General features: G+C 49.7%; 1 protein-coding gene across 3 annotated transcripts in view; it reads left to right on the top strand.

Moving 5' to 3' along the window:
- The first annotated feature begins 1,327 nt into the window (after positions 1 to 1,327).
- SLC5A11 (solute carrier family 5 member 11) overlaps positions 1,328 to 15,814 on the top strand; it is a 42,385-nt gene continuing 27,898 nt past the window's right edge. The window contains exons 1-6 of one of the 3 annotated variants that reach the window (XM_070955437.1): positions 1,328 to 1,380; positions 3,288 to 3,472; positions 4,320 to 4,505; positions 8,414 to 8,485; positions 9,809 to 9,913; positions 13,825 to 13,884. In XM_070955437.1, coding sequence (XP_070811538.1) covers positions 4,371 to 4,505; positions 8,414 to 8,485; positions 9,809 to 9,913; positions 13,825 to 13,884 — 372 coding nt within the window. In that variant the 5' untranslated portion in view covers positions 1,328 to 1,380; positions 3,288 to 3,472; positions 4,320 to 4,370. Of the gene's footprint in view, positions 1,381 to 2,942; positions 3,473 to 4,215; positions 4,506 to 8,413; positions 8,486 to 9,808; positions 9,914 to 13,824; positions 13,885 to 15,814 lie in introns of all 3 variants that reach the window. The other 2 variants (XM_070955436.1, XM_070955435.1) reach the window with 2 other exon arrangements.

The following is a 15,814-nucleotide window of genomic DNA, read 5'->3' on the forward strand; positions in this document are numbered from 1 at the left end:
CTTAAGGAGATAAAGAGCTTATTGAAAGAGGAAACCAACTATCTAGATGGCTCCATTCATAAGCAAAGCAAACACTGCCAGCAGAAGTCCATTCAAGACAGGATATTTTGAAACTCCTTGCTGCAAAGTTTGACAGCTAACAAAAGCAGAGTGATAGCAAGGTCCAACACAGGACGAAAGCCATCAGCCACAATGGGAATCGCCCAACACCCTTTTAGAAACACAAAGCCCATATTTGCACAAGTCCAAAAACTTCGACGTTACAGAAACTATAAAGATTCAACCATTTGGTTCAGCTGACCCAGAACCGCATGCTGTCTCTCTGTGTGTGTGTGTGGTTCTGTGTTCAATAAACTTCCTTTCCAATCAGCCTCTGTGTTTGTTTGCAGTGTTTTTCTCCCAGCTTGGAATTGAACCAGACAGATTTTTCTTCCAGCAACACCAACACGGTTGGTCAGTTGTGCAAGCCATTTGAGTGTGCAATCAAGGACTGAGTCATGTGAATGTGACTGTGCACCAGTGGTGGGATTCAGCCAGTTCGCACCACTTCGGGAGAACCGGTTGTTAACTTTCTGAGCAGTTTGGCAAACTGGTTGTTGGAAGAAATTATTAGGGCAGACAACCGGTTGTTAAATTACTTGAATTCCACCATTGCTTTGCACTAGATGGATGTCTAGAAAAAGATGGAATCTGCTGCCATTCAGTGCAGGAGCAGCTTACGTAATACACAGCTACAGTTGCAAGCCTCTCCTCCTGTATCATTGTATAAGCCATGTTTAAACAACCCAAGAAAAAGCTGCCTTTGTATCCTTGCTAGTTTGCTACCAATGACAGAATGGAGATCTGAAACAACTTCCTTTCCCCTCCTTTTTTCTTTGCATGACACAGTGACGTTTGAGGCTGAGTGCCTTGCAAACAGAAATCAAGTTACTGTCTGCTGCTTTAAGCGACAGATCTGGACAAGCGATCTTCTAGAACTGTACGAGTTCCTCCTTGAGGTCATGCAGACGCTTGTTGGGAGAAAGGTCTCCCTTGTCTTTGGAGTTTCTACAACACTTGTCCATTCTCTCTCTCTTCCTGCTTCCCTCCCTCCCTCTCTGTCTCTCCTGTCATGATTATTTGGAGGGGGGGCATAAGATACTTTGGAGTTTGACCCCCGAAGGCTGATAAGGAAGCAGCTCAGCCCAACTCATGAGCAGCATCAAAGGCAGGGCATCAATGAATCCAAGTGCCCTGCATATAAATTCCCCCCTTTCATGCCTGTGAATTTGTGAAAGAGCCTCATTGAATCCTCTCCGCTGGCATCTGGAAGCCACCCGGCGAACTGGCAGAAGGCTGGTCGCCCCGAACACGAGGCAGGAGCGAGCCCCGGGGAGCATGGTAAGTCTCTGCTCCTGGCTTGGATCTTTGGGAGCACTTGAATCCTCGGGGTGCATCTCAAAAGGCCTGTGAGGGCGGCATTGCCAGGTCTGGGGGTACTGTTGGTAGGAAAATAGAAACAGAGTGGCAAGAGCTGCAGCCCTGGCTGGCCAGCCCTATGGATTGCTGGCTCTCTCTGTCCAGGGCAGGGGTGAAATGCTCCCGGTTCGGACCAGATCGCCTGATCCGGTAGCGATGGCGGGTGGTGGTTCGGAGAACCGGTAGCAAAAATCCCTGCCCTCCCCCCCCACCCATGCCCAGCTGAGCCACGCGATCATCAGAGGCTTTTTTTTTTTAACTTTTAAAAGCATTTTTTGTACAACCTCTTCAGCCGAAGAGGTTGTAGAAAAAATGCTTTTAAAAGAAAAAAAAAAGCCTCTGACGATCAGGCAACTCAACTGGGATCGTCAGACGCTTTTAAAAGCATTTTTTCTACAACCTCTGAAGAGGTTGTAGAAAAAATGCTTTTAAAAGGTAAAACAAATCCCAGCTGAGCAGCGTGATCGTCAGAGGCATTTTTTTTTAAGCAATGCTGTGCACTACAGCTGATCACCCCCCCATGCGCTGTTCTACTTACCAGATGCCTTGTTTTGGCATGCACTGCGCCCGTGCACTTTGCATATGATGCGTGGTGCGCACTGCGCATGCTCAGCCAGCGAACTGGTAGTAAACTGGTTAAGATTTCACCACTGGTCGAGGGGATTCCTTTCCAGGCATGGTTGCCCCTAGCACAGAGTTGGCCTCCTGCAACTCATTCTGGGCAGCAGCTCCTCAACTTCCTCTTTGCCAAAGGATAAGGAGGATGCCCAGATGCTCTCCAAAGGGGCAGGTGTGATGCCAGGCAGACAGCTGTTGCCATCCACCCTTCGACTCACCTAGGCATTTCATCTGGGCTCTGGGGCTTGGAGTGCAACACTAACATTCCCATCCAGCTGCAGAAAGCCCCCCCCCACTCCCTGCAACTGACCACCTCTGGTGCTGGCAAGCAGGGCTGCATCTTCACAAATTGTAAGGCTGAGTTAAATCTGTGTTTCCTCCTAGCAGAATCCCGGGCAGGAGTGGCTCCACTTTGCCCCATTCCCTTCCTCTTCGTCATTGCCAAACACAAAATAACTGTTAAAATGGCCGCAGGCAAGATATATTTTTTTTAAAAAAAAACAACCATCTCTGTTGGATGGAGATGAAAAATGAGTGAAATAGTATTTGATAGAAAGGAACTTCATTCTCCAAAGTAGCTTCAAATGGACAAATGCTTTCTATTATTCTTGAAGTTACATGGCATAAACTTTTGGGGATACCAGATGATCTTACAGAGGAGGAGAGTTTGCATTATTCAACCGAAACCTCTTGAAGGATCTGGTTAGATCAGCTCCAAAGTCCATCCTTTCCCCCCAACAGCTGGGGCACCCCTTGCCGGTCCCAGGCTCTGGCCCCAGGAAAGCTCCCTTCTGCAAGGTTGTGCCAGTAATTTTCCTCAGTGAGACCCAAGTCAAAGGGGCCTATTTTTCTGTCCTCTGCCATAGCAGCCAGCAATGTGCCTGAAGCCCTGATGTTCCTTGGCCCCCTTCCTGAACATTTCCAGATCAGCCCTGCGGTGCAAAGATTCCAGAATCTTCCAGAGTAACGGAGCTGGCCCTCCTTCCAGTTCCAGGCAGGCCACAGAGAGAGATAAAAGAAAATTGTGCTAACGTGCAAGGTGATGAGTTGGCTTCCAGCCTCGCCCTCCAAGTACCTCCTCCAGCCACAGAGAGAAACTTGTTTGTCTGCTCTCAGAAAACTCCCACACGACACAACACAACACAACACAAGGTGATGGGAACAGAAGTTTAGCCTCCCAAAACTTATTTTTCTGGGACGTCTGTTCCCAGCCTTGGACTCAGCAGATAAGACAACTGCTTGTGGTGGGACCGCTCTTCCTGCAATTTCGCCAGCCTGATTCCGGCACGAAGAAGGAACGGTATCTCGACAGCTAAAGCTTCTCACTGGATCCCAAAATCTTTGCAAAATATTTACTTTAGAGAAAGGCTCCCTGTTTTCCTCTACCTAACTGAAGGTAAGTCAGTGAAGGAAGAAGTTTGCTAAATGTTTGAAGTTTTTGTTACGTTTGGGGGCTGGTTCTCCACCTTAGCCCTGGGATTCCTTTGTGTGATGTCATTCCTGAGAAACAGACCTGGGTTTGTTAATCTAGTATTGTCTACTTTCTCATTAGTTACAGTGGGGACCATTGTATTAATTCACAAGTAGGACCAATGGCCGGGGGCGGGGGGGCAGGTGGATGAAGTCCCTTGCATTGGAGGGATTCAGCTGGTGGTTAGGGTTTTTTTAATGACCCTGAGAAGCGGTCATACCTGATCAGTTCTAGATCCCCGTCCACTGTGAGGGTTCTAGGTTCCAGCTGGTCACTCCATCTAAAAAGCCAACCCCTTAGACTTGACTAACTCAGGAGAGGAGCTGTTCTTGGATGTCGGTCGGGATAGAGCAGAGAAATTTCTGTGGCTTCCTACAGATATGGTTGCCTCGGCTTCTTGCTGCATAGCTCGATCTACAGATTGCATGTGGTTTAGTGCAACGAAGCTCCAGGGGTGTGAAGGGTAGAACCGAGGCATTCTGTCTCAACATGCCAACAATGGGCCCATTCTCCCGGCGCTGTTATTATTATTATTTTTTCTCTTGCGGGATTAGAAAGCAAATAAAGCTGGCCAAAAGCAAATAAAGTGACCTTTGCATCACTTTAGCCAGTCGGTCTAATTTAGAATCTGTCACAATCGCTTTTTTTCCCCCCTTTTCTTGCCATAGCGAATAAACAGAACTCCTGCTTGGACTCAAACCCAGTGCTGGATAGAGCTGGCACTCCACGAAGAAGGGGATCTGACTCGCTCGTTGTCTTTTTCATCCCGCAGACCCACGCGCTGGGCAGACGAGGCAGCTGGCAGCCAGGGCGAGCAGCAGCGATGGAGCCGAGCGGTACCAGCCCTCCGTCTCCACCCCCCAGCAGCCGGACTGCCTTCCCCCAGCGGACCTTGGAGGCTGTTGATATTGTTGTCCTGGTTTTGTACTTCGTCTTTGTGTTGGCTGTGGGCCTGTGGGTAAGGAGGGCTGCCTCTCGTGCGTCGGCTGGGCACACCAAGAGGAAGGCTCCACTGAGCTCTGCAGTTAGGGAAAGCCCCCAAATGCAATTGTTAGTTCTCCTCAGGAGCCACAGTGCAGGGAGTGGGGTAGGGTGGGGTGAGGGTCTTTCTGGGGACACAGCCTCCCATATTTTGGTCTATTTTTATTAGCTTCGTAAATTCAGCCGATATCTGAAAGCAAACTCTGCCGTGGAAGAACCAGCTGTGTTTCCAGTGACAGTCAGGGCAACCTTCTCACAGGGAGGGCTGGCACTCTCCTGGCCCTTCCTCAGCTGTGCAGCCCTGCGGTGGGTGGGAGGCTGTGGCATCATAACCTCACTTAAGCCGGGGATTTTCCAGTGGATGATTTGTGTTTGTGGAGGCGGTTGTGTTAAAGGTTATTGAGGGGCCGTAGGCTGAACTAATCCAAGGTGCATTGCCTTCAATTGCTTTTTGCTGCTAAATCTTTGCTAGCAAATTCCCCAGCGACACGAAGCAGTTAGAAACCACTCATCCTTAAGAGGTGTGTGTGTGTGTGTGTGTGTGTGTGGTTTAGAGTCAGTGTTAACTCCTGATGACCACCTGGACTTGAAATTGAGCTACAAATCCATCCTTTTTCTAAAGGCCAATTATTTAGAGGTCTTTCTTTCTTTCTTTCTCTTTCTTTCTTTCTTTCTTTCTCTTTCTCTCTCTCTCTCTCTCTCTCTCTCTCTCTCTCTCTCTCTCTCTCTCTCTCCCTCCCTCCCTCCCTCCCTCCCTCCCTCCCAATTCAGGGCATTTGTGGATGGTGGCTGCAACTGCACATCCGTGGCTGCCAGTGCCAGCGTGACTTTTTTGACCTCCCTAGAGGTCAGCTCCTGCTCCTCAATTGGGGGGAACACATCTAGTTTTGCTCTAGAGCTTTCTTGACCTAGAACAGAGGCAACGTTCCAGAAGCAGAGATGGGCCAAGACAGGACAAAAATTGAAGGGTGAATTAATTGATCTGAATTCTCAGTCAAATAAACTTGAGTGTAATTCATTGGATTGCTCTCAATGTACTTAGCGGCCTTCCTCTTCTGTCCCTTTTTGTGCCAGCTCTGGGGCTAAAGTCCTCTGGGACCATCTCGCTGTGCAGGAGAGCAGCATGTCCTGGGGTGACCCTCCCTCTCCTAAAGGCCCACCTGAGATTGCTCTTTTATATGAGCGAATGATGGTAGACAAACTTCCCATTGAAGCTGGACAGCAGCTCAGGGATCATTAGACCTGTGGTTTGTTCCTGTTTTGGAGGGCACATCACAGCAATTGCTGTTCTTCTAGATCAGGCCAAGAATAAAGAGCAGCTTAACCTGTGACTAAAATTACCCAAATTCCACAAAATCTATCCTGGCTAGTCTAAACAAAACAAGAGTTAGAGGCGACATGATAGCAGTATCCCAGTATTTGAGGGGCTGCCACAAAGAAGAGGAGAAGGTCAACTTATTCTCCAAAGCACCAGAGAGCAGGGCAAGAAGCAATGGATGGAAACTAATCAAGGAGAGAAGCAATCTAGAACTAAGAAGAAACTTTCTAACAGTGAGGACAATAAACCAGTGGAACAGCTTGCCTCCAGAAATCGTGGGCGCTCCATCACTGGAGGTTTTTAAGACGGGACTTACCTGTTTTTAAGAAGTTTTTAAGAAGTCACATCTGAAATGGTATAGGCTGGACTAGAAGACCTCCAAGGTCCCTTCCAGATTCTATTCTATTCTATTCTATTCTATTCTATTCTATTCTATTCTATTCTATTCTATTCTACTCTACTCTACTCTACTCTGCAAAATATCTTCTGTAAATGCATTAGCGTCCCACTTCACAATTTTGTGGCCAGATCCTGGGTCAAGCAAAGTCTTTTCCCACGCCACACGGTTTGCAGAGACTAAACATCTCACAATTCCTTCCATGAAAGGCAGACTTTGTCACTTTTGTGGCATTGTTGAACATCTGACTGGCCTTGTAGTTCAACTTTAGATATTGCAGAATAATATGAGATAGGATCCTTGCCCATGATCAGTGGAATCCAGGAAGTCTCTCTTTTCTCCTGGCACCCTCTGCCAGGTCAGAGTGCCACCCCCTTGGCCTGGAGCCTGTGCAAAGCCAACAATCGAATTATCACATAGTTTCATGGCTCCTGGCTCACTTGTTTGCACAACAGGCTGGATCAAGGCTACGCTCTTCAGGCTCTGCGAGGCTGCCAACTTCAGAGCACTTTGGTACACAACCAGCCTACCAAGAGGGGTGGATCCTGCTTCAATTATATTCTAAGGGATTCCCTTCCAGATATTAGATTACAGATTAACGAAAGGGACTTTGTAGGTCATCTAGACAACCCCCCGCCCAAGCAGGAGACCCTCCACCATTTCTGACAGATGGCAGCCCAGTCTCTTCTTGAAAGCTTCCAGGGATGAAGCTCCCACAACTTCCGAAGGCAACTTCTGTTCCATTGGTGGATTGTTCTCCCTGTCAGAAAATGTCTCCTTATTTCCAGGTTGAATCTCTCCTTGGTCAGTTTCCATCCATTATTCCTTGTCTGGCCTTCAGGTGCCTTGGGAAATAGGTTGACCCCCTCGCCATTGTAGGAGCCCCTCAAATATTGGAAGACTGCTATCATGTCACCGCTAGTCCCTCTTTTCATTAAACTAGACCTACCCAATTCCTGCAACTGTTCTTCATATGTTTTCCCCTAATGATCCTTGTTGCTCTTCTCTGCTCTTTTTCCAGAGTCTCAACATCTTTTTGTGTATAGTGGTGACCAGAACTGGATGCAGTATTCCAAGGGTGGTCTTACTAAGGCTTTGTAAAGTGTGTCCATGTGACATGGCTGAACTGGGGTTAACAGATTAACAGAGTTGGAAGGGACCTTGTAGGTCATCTAGTCCAACCCCCCGCCCAGGCAGGAGGAGACCCTACACCATTTCTGATAGATGAGACAGTCCAGTCTCTTCTTGAAAGCCTCCAGTGATGAAGCTCCCACAACTTCCGAAGGCAACTTCTGTTCCATGGGTTGATTGTTCTCACTGTCAGAAAATTTCTCCTTATTTCCAGTTTGAATCTCTCCTTGTTCCATTTCCATCCATTATTCCTTGTCTGGCCTTCGGGTGCTTTGGAGAAGAGGTTGACCCCCCCTCCTCTCTGTGGCAGCCCCTCAAATATTGGAAGACTGCTATCATATCTCTCCTGGTCCTTCTTTTCACTAGACTAGCTGTTATGTAAATAGGTTTGTTTGGCGGGAAGTTCGAATTAACTGACCCTCAGCTGATTGGCTGACCACCACAGCTGCAAGGTATATAAAGGGAGCTGGCTCCCCTGGTCAGTTGCTGGAGTCTCACCATATAATAAAGAGCTGTTGTCACCAACTACTCTGGCTTGCTGCGTCCTCATTCACCCCACTTAACACTAGCCATGCTCAGTTCCTGCAACCGTTCATCATATGTTTTAGCCTCCCTCTCTGCCCCATCTCTCTTCAAGGAAACCAGCAAAATGCCAGGTGCCCCTCCCTCTCTCCGAAGCATGTTCTCAGCTGTGGCTCCACCGCCCATCTTGGCCCAGCATCTAAGGCAAACTGGTTCTTTCATGGGCACTTTTCCATGAATTAACAATCACCTGTCTCAACACTGGCTACTGTACTTGACAGTAGGAAATGCTCAACCAGCAAACTAAAGATGTAAAACTCCTTTGATTCGGGGACGGCCTTCTTCCTCCACCTGTCTCTCTTTCAACATCCCCAAAAACAGGAATTGTCCCAGAATGAAATGGGACCCTTCCCACATTCACTCCTACTTGCCTGTTTATTATGGGGGAGGGGGGATTGTTGTTCACGGAATCCTTCGTATTCTCAGCAAATAAACTTGTTGTCTTTTAATATTTCAGTCCATGTGGAAGACAAAACGAAGCACCGTCAAGGGTTACTTCCTAGCTGGAGGCGAGATGGTCTGGTGGCCGGTAGGTTGTCTCCAATTTCAGCTTGTCCAAAATCAGGGGTGCTATTCAGCAGGTTCTGACAGGTTCTGGAGAACCGGTAGCGGAAATTTTGAGTAGTTCGGAGAACCGGCAAATACCACCTCTGGCTGGCCCCAGAGTGGGGTGGGAATGGGGATTTTGCAATATCCTTCCCCCAGGAGTGGGGAGGGAATGGGGATTTTGCAGTATCCTTTCCCCTGCCACGCCCACCAAGCCATGCCCACAGAACCGGTAGTAAAAAAAATTGGATTTCACCACTGTCTAAAATGTTTTGTTTCCTGAGAGATTTGGGTAGGGGAAATTACACAAAACAATTTGTGTCTTCCGATCGGTCTTTTGTTGAGGCCCCTGGCTGGTCTAGTCGCTGAGGTTTTCTTGGCATCATTTTCAGAAATGGTTGCCTATCATGGTCTTCTTCTGCCTAGGGCCAACAGAGAGCTAGGTGGCCCAAGGTCACCCAGCTGAGGCAGGACTAGAACTCACCATCTCCCAGTTTCTAGCCTGGTGCCTTCACCACTACAACCAAATGACTCCTGATACAAAAGGTAGATGTGTCCTTCCGTTCTCGGTTGTCTCTACTTTGAAAGGGCCAACTGGTTTGGGTTTCCAGCCGCTGGGAATCTTCTTCCACATCCAGCCCTAAGTCACCTTCAAAAATTTTAGCAAGGGGTTCTCTGCCTGGTTGCTGGGTGGGCGCGGCCATAGTAGGCGTGGCCTAGTCGGCCTCCTGCACCATGATGCAGGAGCGGTTTTTTCCCTCCCGAGGCTCCGGAGGCTTTCCTTGAGCCTCCAGGAAGGCAAAAACGGCCTCCCCAGGCTCTGGAGGCCCTCCTGAGGCTGGAAACGGTCTGTTTCCAGCCTTCCTGAACTTCCGGTAGGCCCGTTTTTTCGCCCTCCCATAGCCTCTGAGCGCACCCTGCACTTACCTCCATCCAAAACGGGCCGCGGAGGGACTCCTGGGAGGAGAGGGGTGAGCAGGGCAGGGCCAGCCAGGAGTGGGATTTGGGGGTTCTCTGAACTGCCCAGAATCTTAGCTAGAGGTTCTCCCGAACCCTCAGCAGCCCACCCCTGGGTCTCCAACCTTAGGTGACGTCCACAAGTCTTAAAGTTGCCAAGTTTGGAGACCTCTGTCCTATAATGTCAAGAGAAGCATCCCAAACGAGAAACTGGGTCTCGGGTCAGGAGAGGTGATCCAGAAACCCTTCAACCACCACCTCCCATGCCATGACAGGTTTTGCACTCAAGGCAGGTTTAGAAGACACTCGAGATTCCCACCGAGCTGATCCCCCGGCTTCCTTTCCACAGGTGGGGGCCTCCCTGTTTGCCAGTAATGTTGGCAGTGGGCATTTCATCGGCTTGGCTGGCTCTGGTGCGGCCTCTGGAATTGCCGCCACAGCCTACGAGTGGAATGTGAGTATCGCTTTTATGGTCCCTTTTATGCTGGCTGGCACAGGGCAGGGGGCAAAGTTTTCCTTTAGTCTGAAGGTTCACATCTCTCTATCTCCCGGGCCTGATTCGGCTGATTAAAGAATAGCAGACTTTCCCAGCAGCTGTTTAAAGAGGTCAGCAAGAGAGTTGTGTCTTTTGTGTGAAGAGCTGAGCCTCCTTCTTCCCAGCTCTGGTGCCTGGCTGGATGCATCTTGGATTGAATCAGCCTTTGTACACCCAGAGTATAAAGACAAGTAAATGGAACACTGAAACAGAACAACAGTGTTGGAAGGGACCCTAGAGGTCTTCTAGTCCAACCCCCTGCTAAGCAGGAGATCTATACCATTGCAGACAAGTGGCTGTCCAGCCTCTTCTTAAAAACCTCCAGTGACCCACAACTTCTGAAGGCAACTTCTGTTCCACTGGTTAATTGTTCTCCCTATTAGGAAGTTTCTCCTTAATTCCAGGATGCTTCCCTCCTTGCTCAGTTTCCATCCATTGTTTCTTGTCCTGCCTTCAGGTGCTTTAGAGAATAGATTTGACCCCCTTTTCTTTGTGGCAGCCCCTTAGATATTGGAAGACTGCTCTCATGTCACCCCAGTCCCTCTTTTCATTAAACTAGACACAGCCAGACTTTGACCCCTCTCTTCGTTTGTGAGATATATACACATCTTGTGACATCTGTATTTCCAGACAGCTGAATCAAGATCCCAATAAAATGGGGCAGGGTTTAAAATAGTCTTTTTGAACCTAGAAGCTTTAGGAGAACACAATTTAAGGTGGGGGGGAGGGAAGTTGGATAGCAAAGCTTCTTTAGTTAGAATCAGAAGCACCTGGTTTTCCTTCCCCTCCACCTACCTACACCTTGGGAGAGTGATCTACAAATCACTGCAGCGGCCCAAGGAAGATTAGAGAGGTAAGGAGGATCCTCCCTAAATGTCCAGGTCTCTGCAGAAACTTGCATTAAAACCCGACTTTACTCACTCTGAGAAAGAGGTGAGCAGGAGGATGTTGCTAGACCAGGAATCAGTATTTGCTAATCCATTCTGGCTCTGGGTGCAAGTCCTTGAAGCTGATACAGAGTCAGATTGGGCACATCCCTTTCTGAAAATGGCAGGGATTTTTTTGGGTGGTCTGGTCAGCTATCTCCACAGAGAACCACACCCACATCGGTTCATCTGCTGGGCAGTAGTGGGTTCCTCCTGGTTTGGCCTGGTTCTGCCGAGCCGGTAGCGGTGACGATATGACCGGTGCCTGCAAAAATAAATGGGTAGACCAGTACAGCTCTGCAAGCAGTTAAAAGCCTGGTAGACCAGTACCTCTGCTAAATCCTAAATAATTGTCACATGACCATCAAGCCACGCCCACAAAATAAGCCACGCCCACAGAACCGGTAGTAAAAAAAATTAGAACCCACCCCTACTAATGCCAGGCTGCCCAACTTCCTCCTGGCATCTGCTTTGCTTGCCAGCAATGAGTGATAAGTAGCAGCAGGTCCAGGGAGGGTCAGGGAAAGCCTCTTCCTGTGACCAGTTGCTTTGCATTGCCCCACTCCAGTGGTATTATTATTCTCCAGTTTTATTTTGGGGTCCCAGTGCAGGATTAGAACTGTATTTCTCCTTGAGGTTGAAAGGACAGATGGTGTGAATGTTGTATCTTCATCAAGGGCAGTGGTTCTCCTCCTTCCTCTCCGACCGCTCGCAGTTCGTGTTGGCAGGGGGGCAGAGGTCGACCTGGAGGTGTCTCGCATGGGGAGTGCCACAAGGGTCGGTCCTCTCGCCCCTTCTGTTCAACATTTATGTGAAGCCGCTGAGTGAGATCATCCATGGTTTTGGGGTGAAGTGTCATCTGTACGCTGACGACACACAACTGTACATCTCCACCCCAGACCACCCCAACAATGCCCTTGATGTGATGTCTCGCTGCCTAGAGGCCGTGTGGGTCTGGATGGGGAGGAACAGGCTCAGACTCAACCCGTCCAAGACCGAGTGGCTGTGGCTGCCGGCGTCCTGATATAGTCAGCAGGTGCCATCGCTGACTATTGGGGGTGAATCTTTGCCCCACACAGAGAGGGCTCACAATCTGGGTGTCCTCCTGGACGCACGGCTGTCTTTAGAAGAGCATATGACGGCTGTGGCCAGGGGGGCCTTTTATCAGGTTCGCCTGATCCGCCAGTTGCAGCCCTTTCTGGACCGGGACACCTTGCGCACGGTCACTCATGCCCTTGTCACCTCCCGGCTGGACTATTGTAATGCTCTCTACATGGGGCTCCCCTTGAAGAGCACTCGGAGGCTCCAACTGGTCCAGAATGCGGCCGCGCGGGTGGTTATGGGCGCAACTCGTTGTGCCCGTGTGACACCTCTCCTGCGCGAGCTGCACTGGCTCCCAGTGGTCTTCCGGGTGTGATTCAAGGTGTTGGTTACCACCTTTAAAGTGCTCCATGGCATAGGACCCGGGTACCTTCGAGACCAACTTCTGCCACCAGTAGCCTCCCATCGGCCAGTCCGCTCCCACAGAGAGGGTCTCCTCAGGATGCCATCAGCCAAGTTATGTCGGCTGGCGACACCCAGGGGGAGGGCCTTCTCTGTGGGAGCCCCAGCCCTGTGGAATGAACTGCCCCCGGAAATACGTAAGATCTCCGACCTCCGGGTGTTTCACTGCACACTGAAGACCCTGTTGTTCCGTCAGGCTGGGCTATCAACATAATAATTTTAAACTGGGGTATTTTAAATTTCTGGGGTTTTAAATTGAGCCAAATCTATTTAATCATTTTAATTTTTAACTGCTGTTTTGTCTTGTGTTTTTAAATAGGCTGTACACCGCCCTGAGTTCTTCGGGAGAAGGGCGGTATAGAAATAAAATTATTATTATTATTATTATTATTATTATTATTATTATTATTGTTGTTGTTGTTGTTGTTGTTGTTGTTGTTGTTGTTGTTGTTGTTGTTGTTGTTGTTATCAGGGACTTGTGCTCCATCACTGGAGGTTTTCAAGAAGAGACTGCACAACCACTTATCTGAAATGGTATAGGCCAGTGATGGCTAACCTTTTTGCTGTTGTGTGCCAAAAGTGGGGGGAGTGATGGGGGCCGTGCACACCCGTGCCCACACCCATAATTCAATGCACCCCCCCCGTGCATGCGCACATGACCCCCCCACACATGCTCCCCACGCTTTTGGCACGTGATGGCACAGTGGACCCGGTAGGCCCGTTTTTCTGCCCTCCCCAGACTCCAGAGGCTTTCTAGGAGCCAGGGGAGGGCAAAAACGGCCTTCTCCACCCATCCAGAGGCCCTTCGGAGGCCAGAAAAATGGCCCGTTTCCTGACTTCTGGTGAGTCTGGAAGACCCGAAAATCAGCTGGCCGGTGTGCACATGCGCACTGGAGCTGAGGTAGGGCAAAGCTTGTGTGCCCACAGATATGGCTCCGTGTGCCACCTGTGGCATGTGTGCCATAGGTTCGCCATCACAGATATAGGGATTCCTGCTTGAGCAGGGGGTGGACTAGAAGACCTCCAAGGTCCCTTCCAGTTCTCTTATTCTATTACTCTGACTTAATCACACCCAGGGAGCTTGCAAGCCTATCTCAGCAGGGCTTGGTTTGGTAGGTCAGTTGCATCCTGTTGAACTTTTGGGACTGTGTGTGCCACATGAGTTTTGGCTCCCCTTTTCAAATCCTCCTAAAATGAGCCAGATCGATTGTTGTGGGCTGCCAGAGGTCCACAGCTGGAGACGTAACGTGAAGCTGAATTTGCTTGTGGAAATCCTCGTCCACCATCTGTTGGCTTGCCCTGCCAGAAGGATGTTGGACAAGGAGGTGCCCCCTGTAGATCTGCAGGTTTTCAGAGGGAGGGGTCTTCCGCATTCCTAATGGCTCTGTTATCTCTCTTTAGGGGATGTTTTGTGTCCTGGTGCTGGCATGGCTGTTTGTTCCCATCTACCTTGCAAGTGGGGTAAGTAAGTCAGCGTCCAAAAAGCCTCCTCTGCCCTCCTGGAGAGGTGAGGCCTTCTCGATCGCACCTGCTCTTTCCTCTGCCTTTGCTTTCACCTGAGAAGGGCCATGTGCAGCCAGGCAATACGGCAGAGCCTCTGAGATTTTGCTGCCTGTCCAAGGGGGTTAGAAACGCCTTCCTTCCTTTCTTAAAAGCGCTTTGAGCAAGCCCATCTCTCAGCCTCTTTGCCCTGCTGTCAGGACGATCACTATCAATTCCTGAGCGCACAAATTCATGCATCCCTGGGTCCGGATTTAACCGGTTCGGGCCAGTTCAGGTGAACCAGTAGTTAAATTACTGGCTGGCCCTTCCCTTCCCCTCCCCACCCCTTCCAGGAGTCTCCACACACCCCATTTTGGCTCCCAGATAAGTGCAGGGAGGCCTACTGGGCCCAAAATGGGGCACGGGGGCAGGGCATTCCCCCCCTCCTCCATGGGCCATTTTTGCTCCCAGGGGTGTGCAGGAGGCCAAGTGCTGCCTGTCACAGCCTCTGGCCACGCCCACCCAGCCGCTCATTAGGGCAGAGAACCGGTTGTTAAATTATTTGAATCCCATCACTGCCTGGGTCTTAGCATCTTTAGTGGCCCCCAAGGTGGCTTATATCCCATAATATCCTGCTTCAAGATGCTCATGCAGGCAACGGAGGGCAGGTAGAGGTGGTCCATGCCAGAGGTCTGGATTTGCTGGTGTCCATCATTCCCCTCTTCTCCCACTCCTCAGTCCTCAGTGCCTGAAATTCTGTGGCCTGCGTGGCAGGGACCCTCCTGTCCAGTGGCTGCTACCTGCCCGGCTTCCTCTCCTCCTGCAGGTTCCAATGAAGCCACAGCTAAACCTTGCCAGCCAACTGGCTGGATCAGGGCATCGATGTCCTGCCTGCATTTTGGCTGCAGAGAGATAGTGCCAAGACAGTTGCTAGATGACAGCCAAGAAATATTCAATTCCTGTCTATTTTTTTTTTTTTGGTGGTCATTAGGTCAAATGGTCAAGTGACTCGTGGTTTTGATTTTTTTTAAGAAAGTACAATGGGAAAGGAAAAGAAAGGAACTGCAAGCATGGAGTCCCCCAAAGCTGGGCACTTGGGGACAGCTGGCGTTTCAGTTGAGGGAATCCCCAAACTCAGCTGGTGGAAAGTCGTGCCGTAAAGCCCTGTAGACAGTGGTGGGATTCAGCCAGTTCGCACCACTTTGGGAAAACCGGTTGTTAACTTTCTGAGCAGTTTGGCAAATTGGTTGTTGGAAGAAATCATTAGGGCAGACAACCGGTTGTTAAATTACTTGAATCCCACCACTGCCTATAGATCAGTGTTTCTCAACCTTGGAAGCTTGAAGATGGGTGGACTTCAACTCCCAGAATCCCCCAGCCAGCGCTGCTGGAGTGGTGGTGCTGCTCAGACCCCTTCCAAGTAGTGGCATATGGGGGCTGGGCATCTTACAATTTTCTGCTGGCTTGGGGTGGGGAGGAGAACTTGGCAAAGGAGCCGTGTGGATGTAGGCTTTGTGTGGTTAGAATTATTTCATGGTGGCCCAGAGCAGCATCTCTTGATGTTGGCAACTTTAAGCGGTATGGAGTTCAACTCCTAGAATTCCCCCAGCTGGGGAATTCTGGGAGTTGAATTTCATACCGCTTAAAGTTGCCAACGTTGAGACATCTTAGCCCAGAGGGAAGGTGGAGGGGGCTTCCACACTACTGTCCTTCATACCTGGACTGTAAACCGGAGGTGGGTTTCAGCAGGTTCTGACCAGTTCTGGAGAACCGGTAGCAGAAATTTTAAGTAGTTCGGAGAACCGGTAGTAAAAATTCTGACTGGCCCCGCCCCCATCTATTCTCTGTCTCCCAAGTCCCAGCTGATCAGGAGGGAATGGGGATTTTGCAGTAACCTTCCCTTGGATTG

The sequence above is a fragment of the Pituophis catenifer genome, unplaced genomic scaffold (assembly GCF_029215685.1).
Source record: "Pituophis catenifer annectens isolate HBS135680 unplaced genomic scaffold, rPitCat1.0.hap2 SCAF_16, whole genome shotgun sequence".
Classification (NCBI taxonomy): domain Eukaryota; kingdom Metazoa; phylum Chordata; class Lepidosauria; order Squamata; family Colubridae; genus Pituophis; species Pituophis catenifer.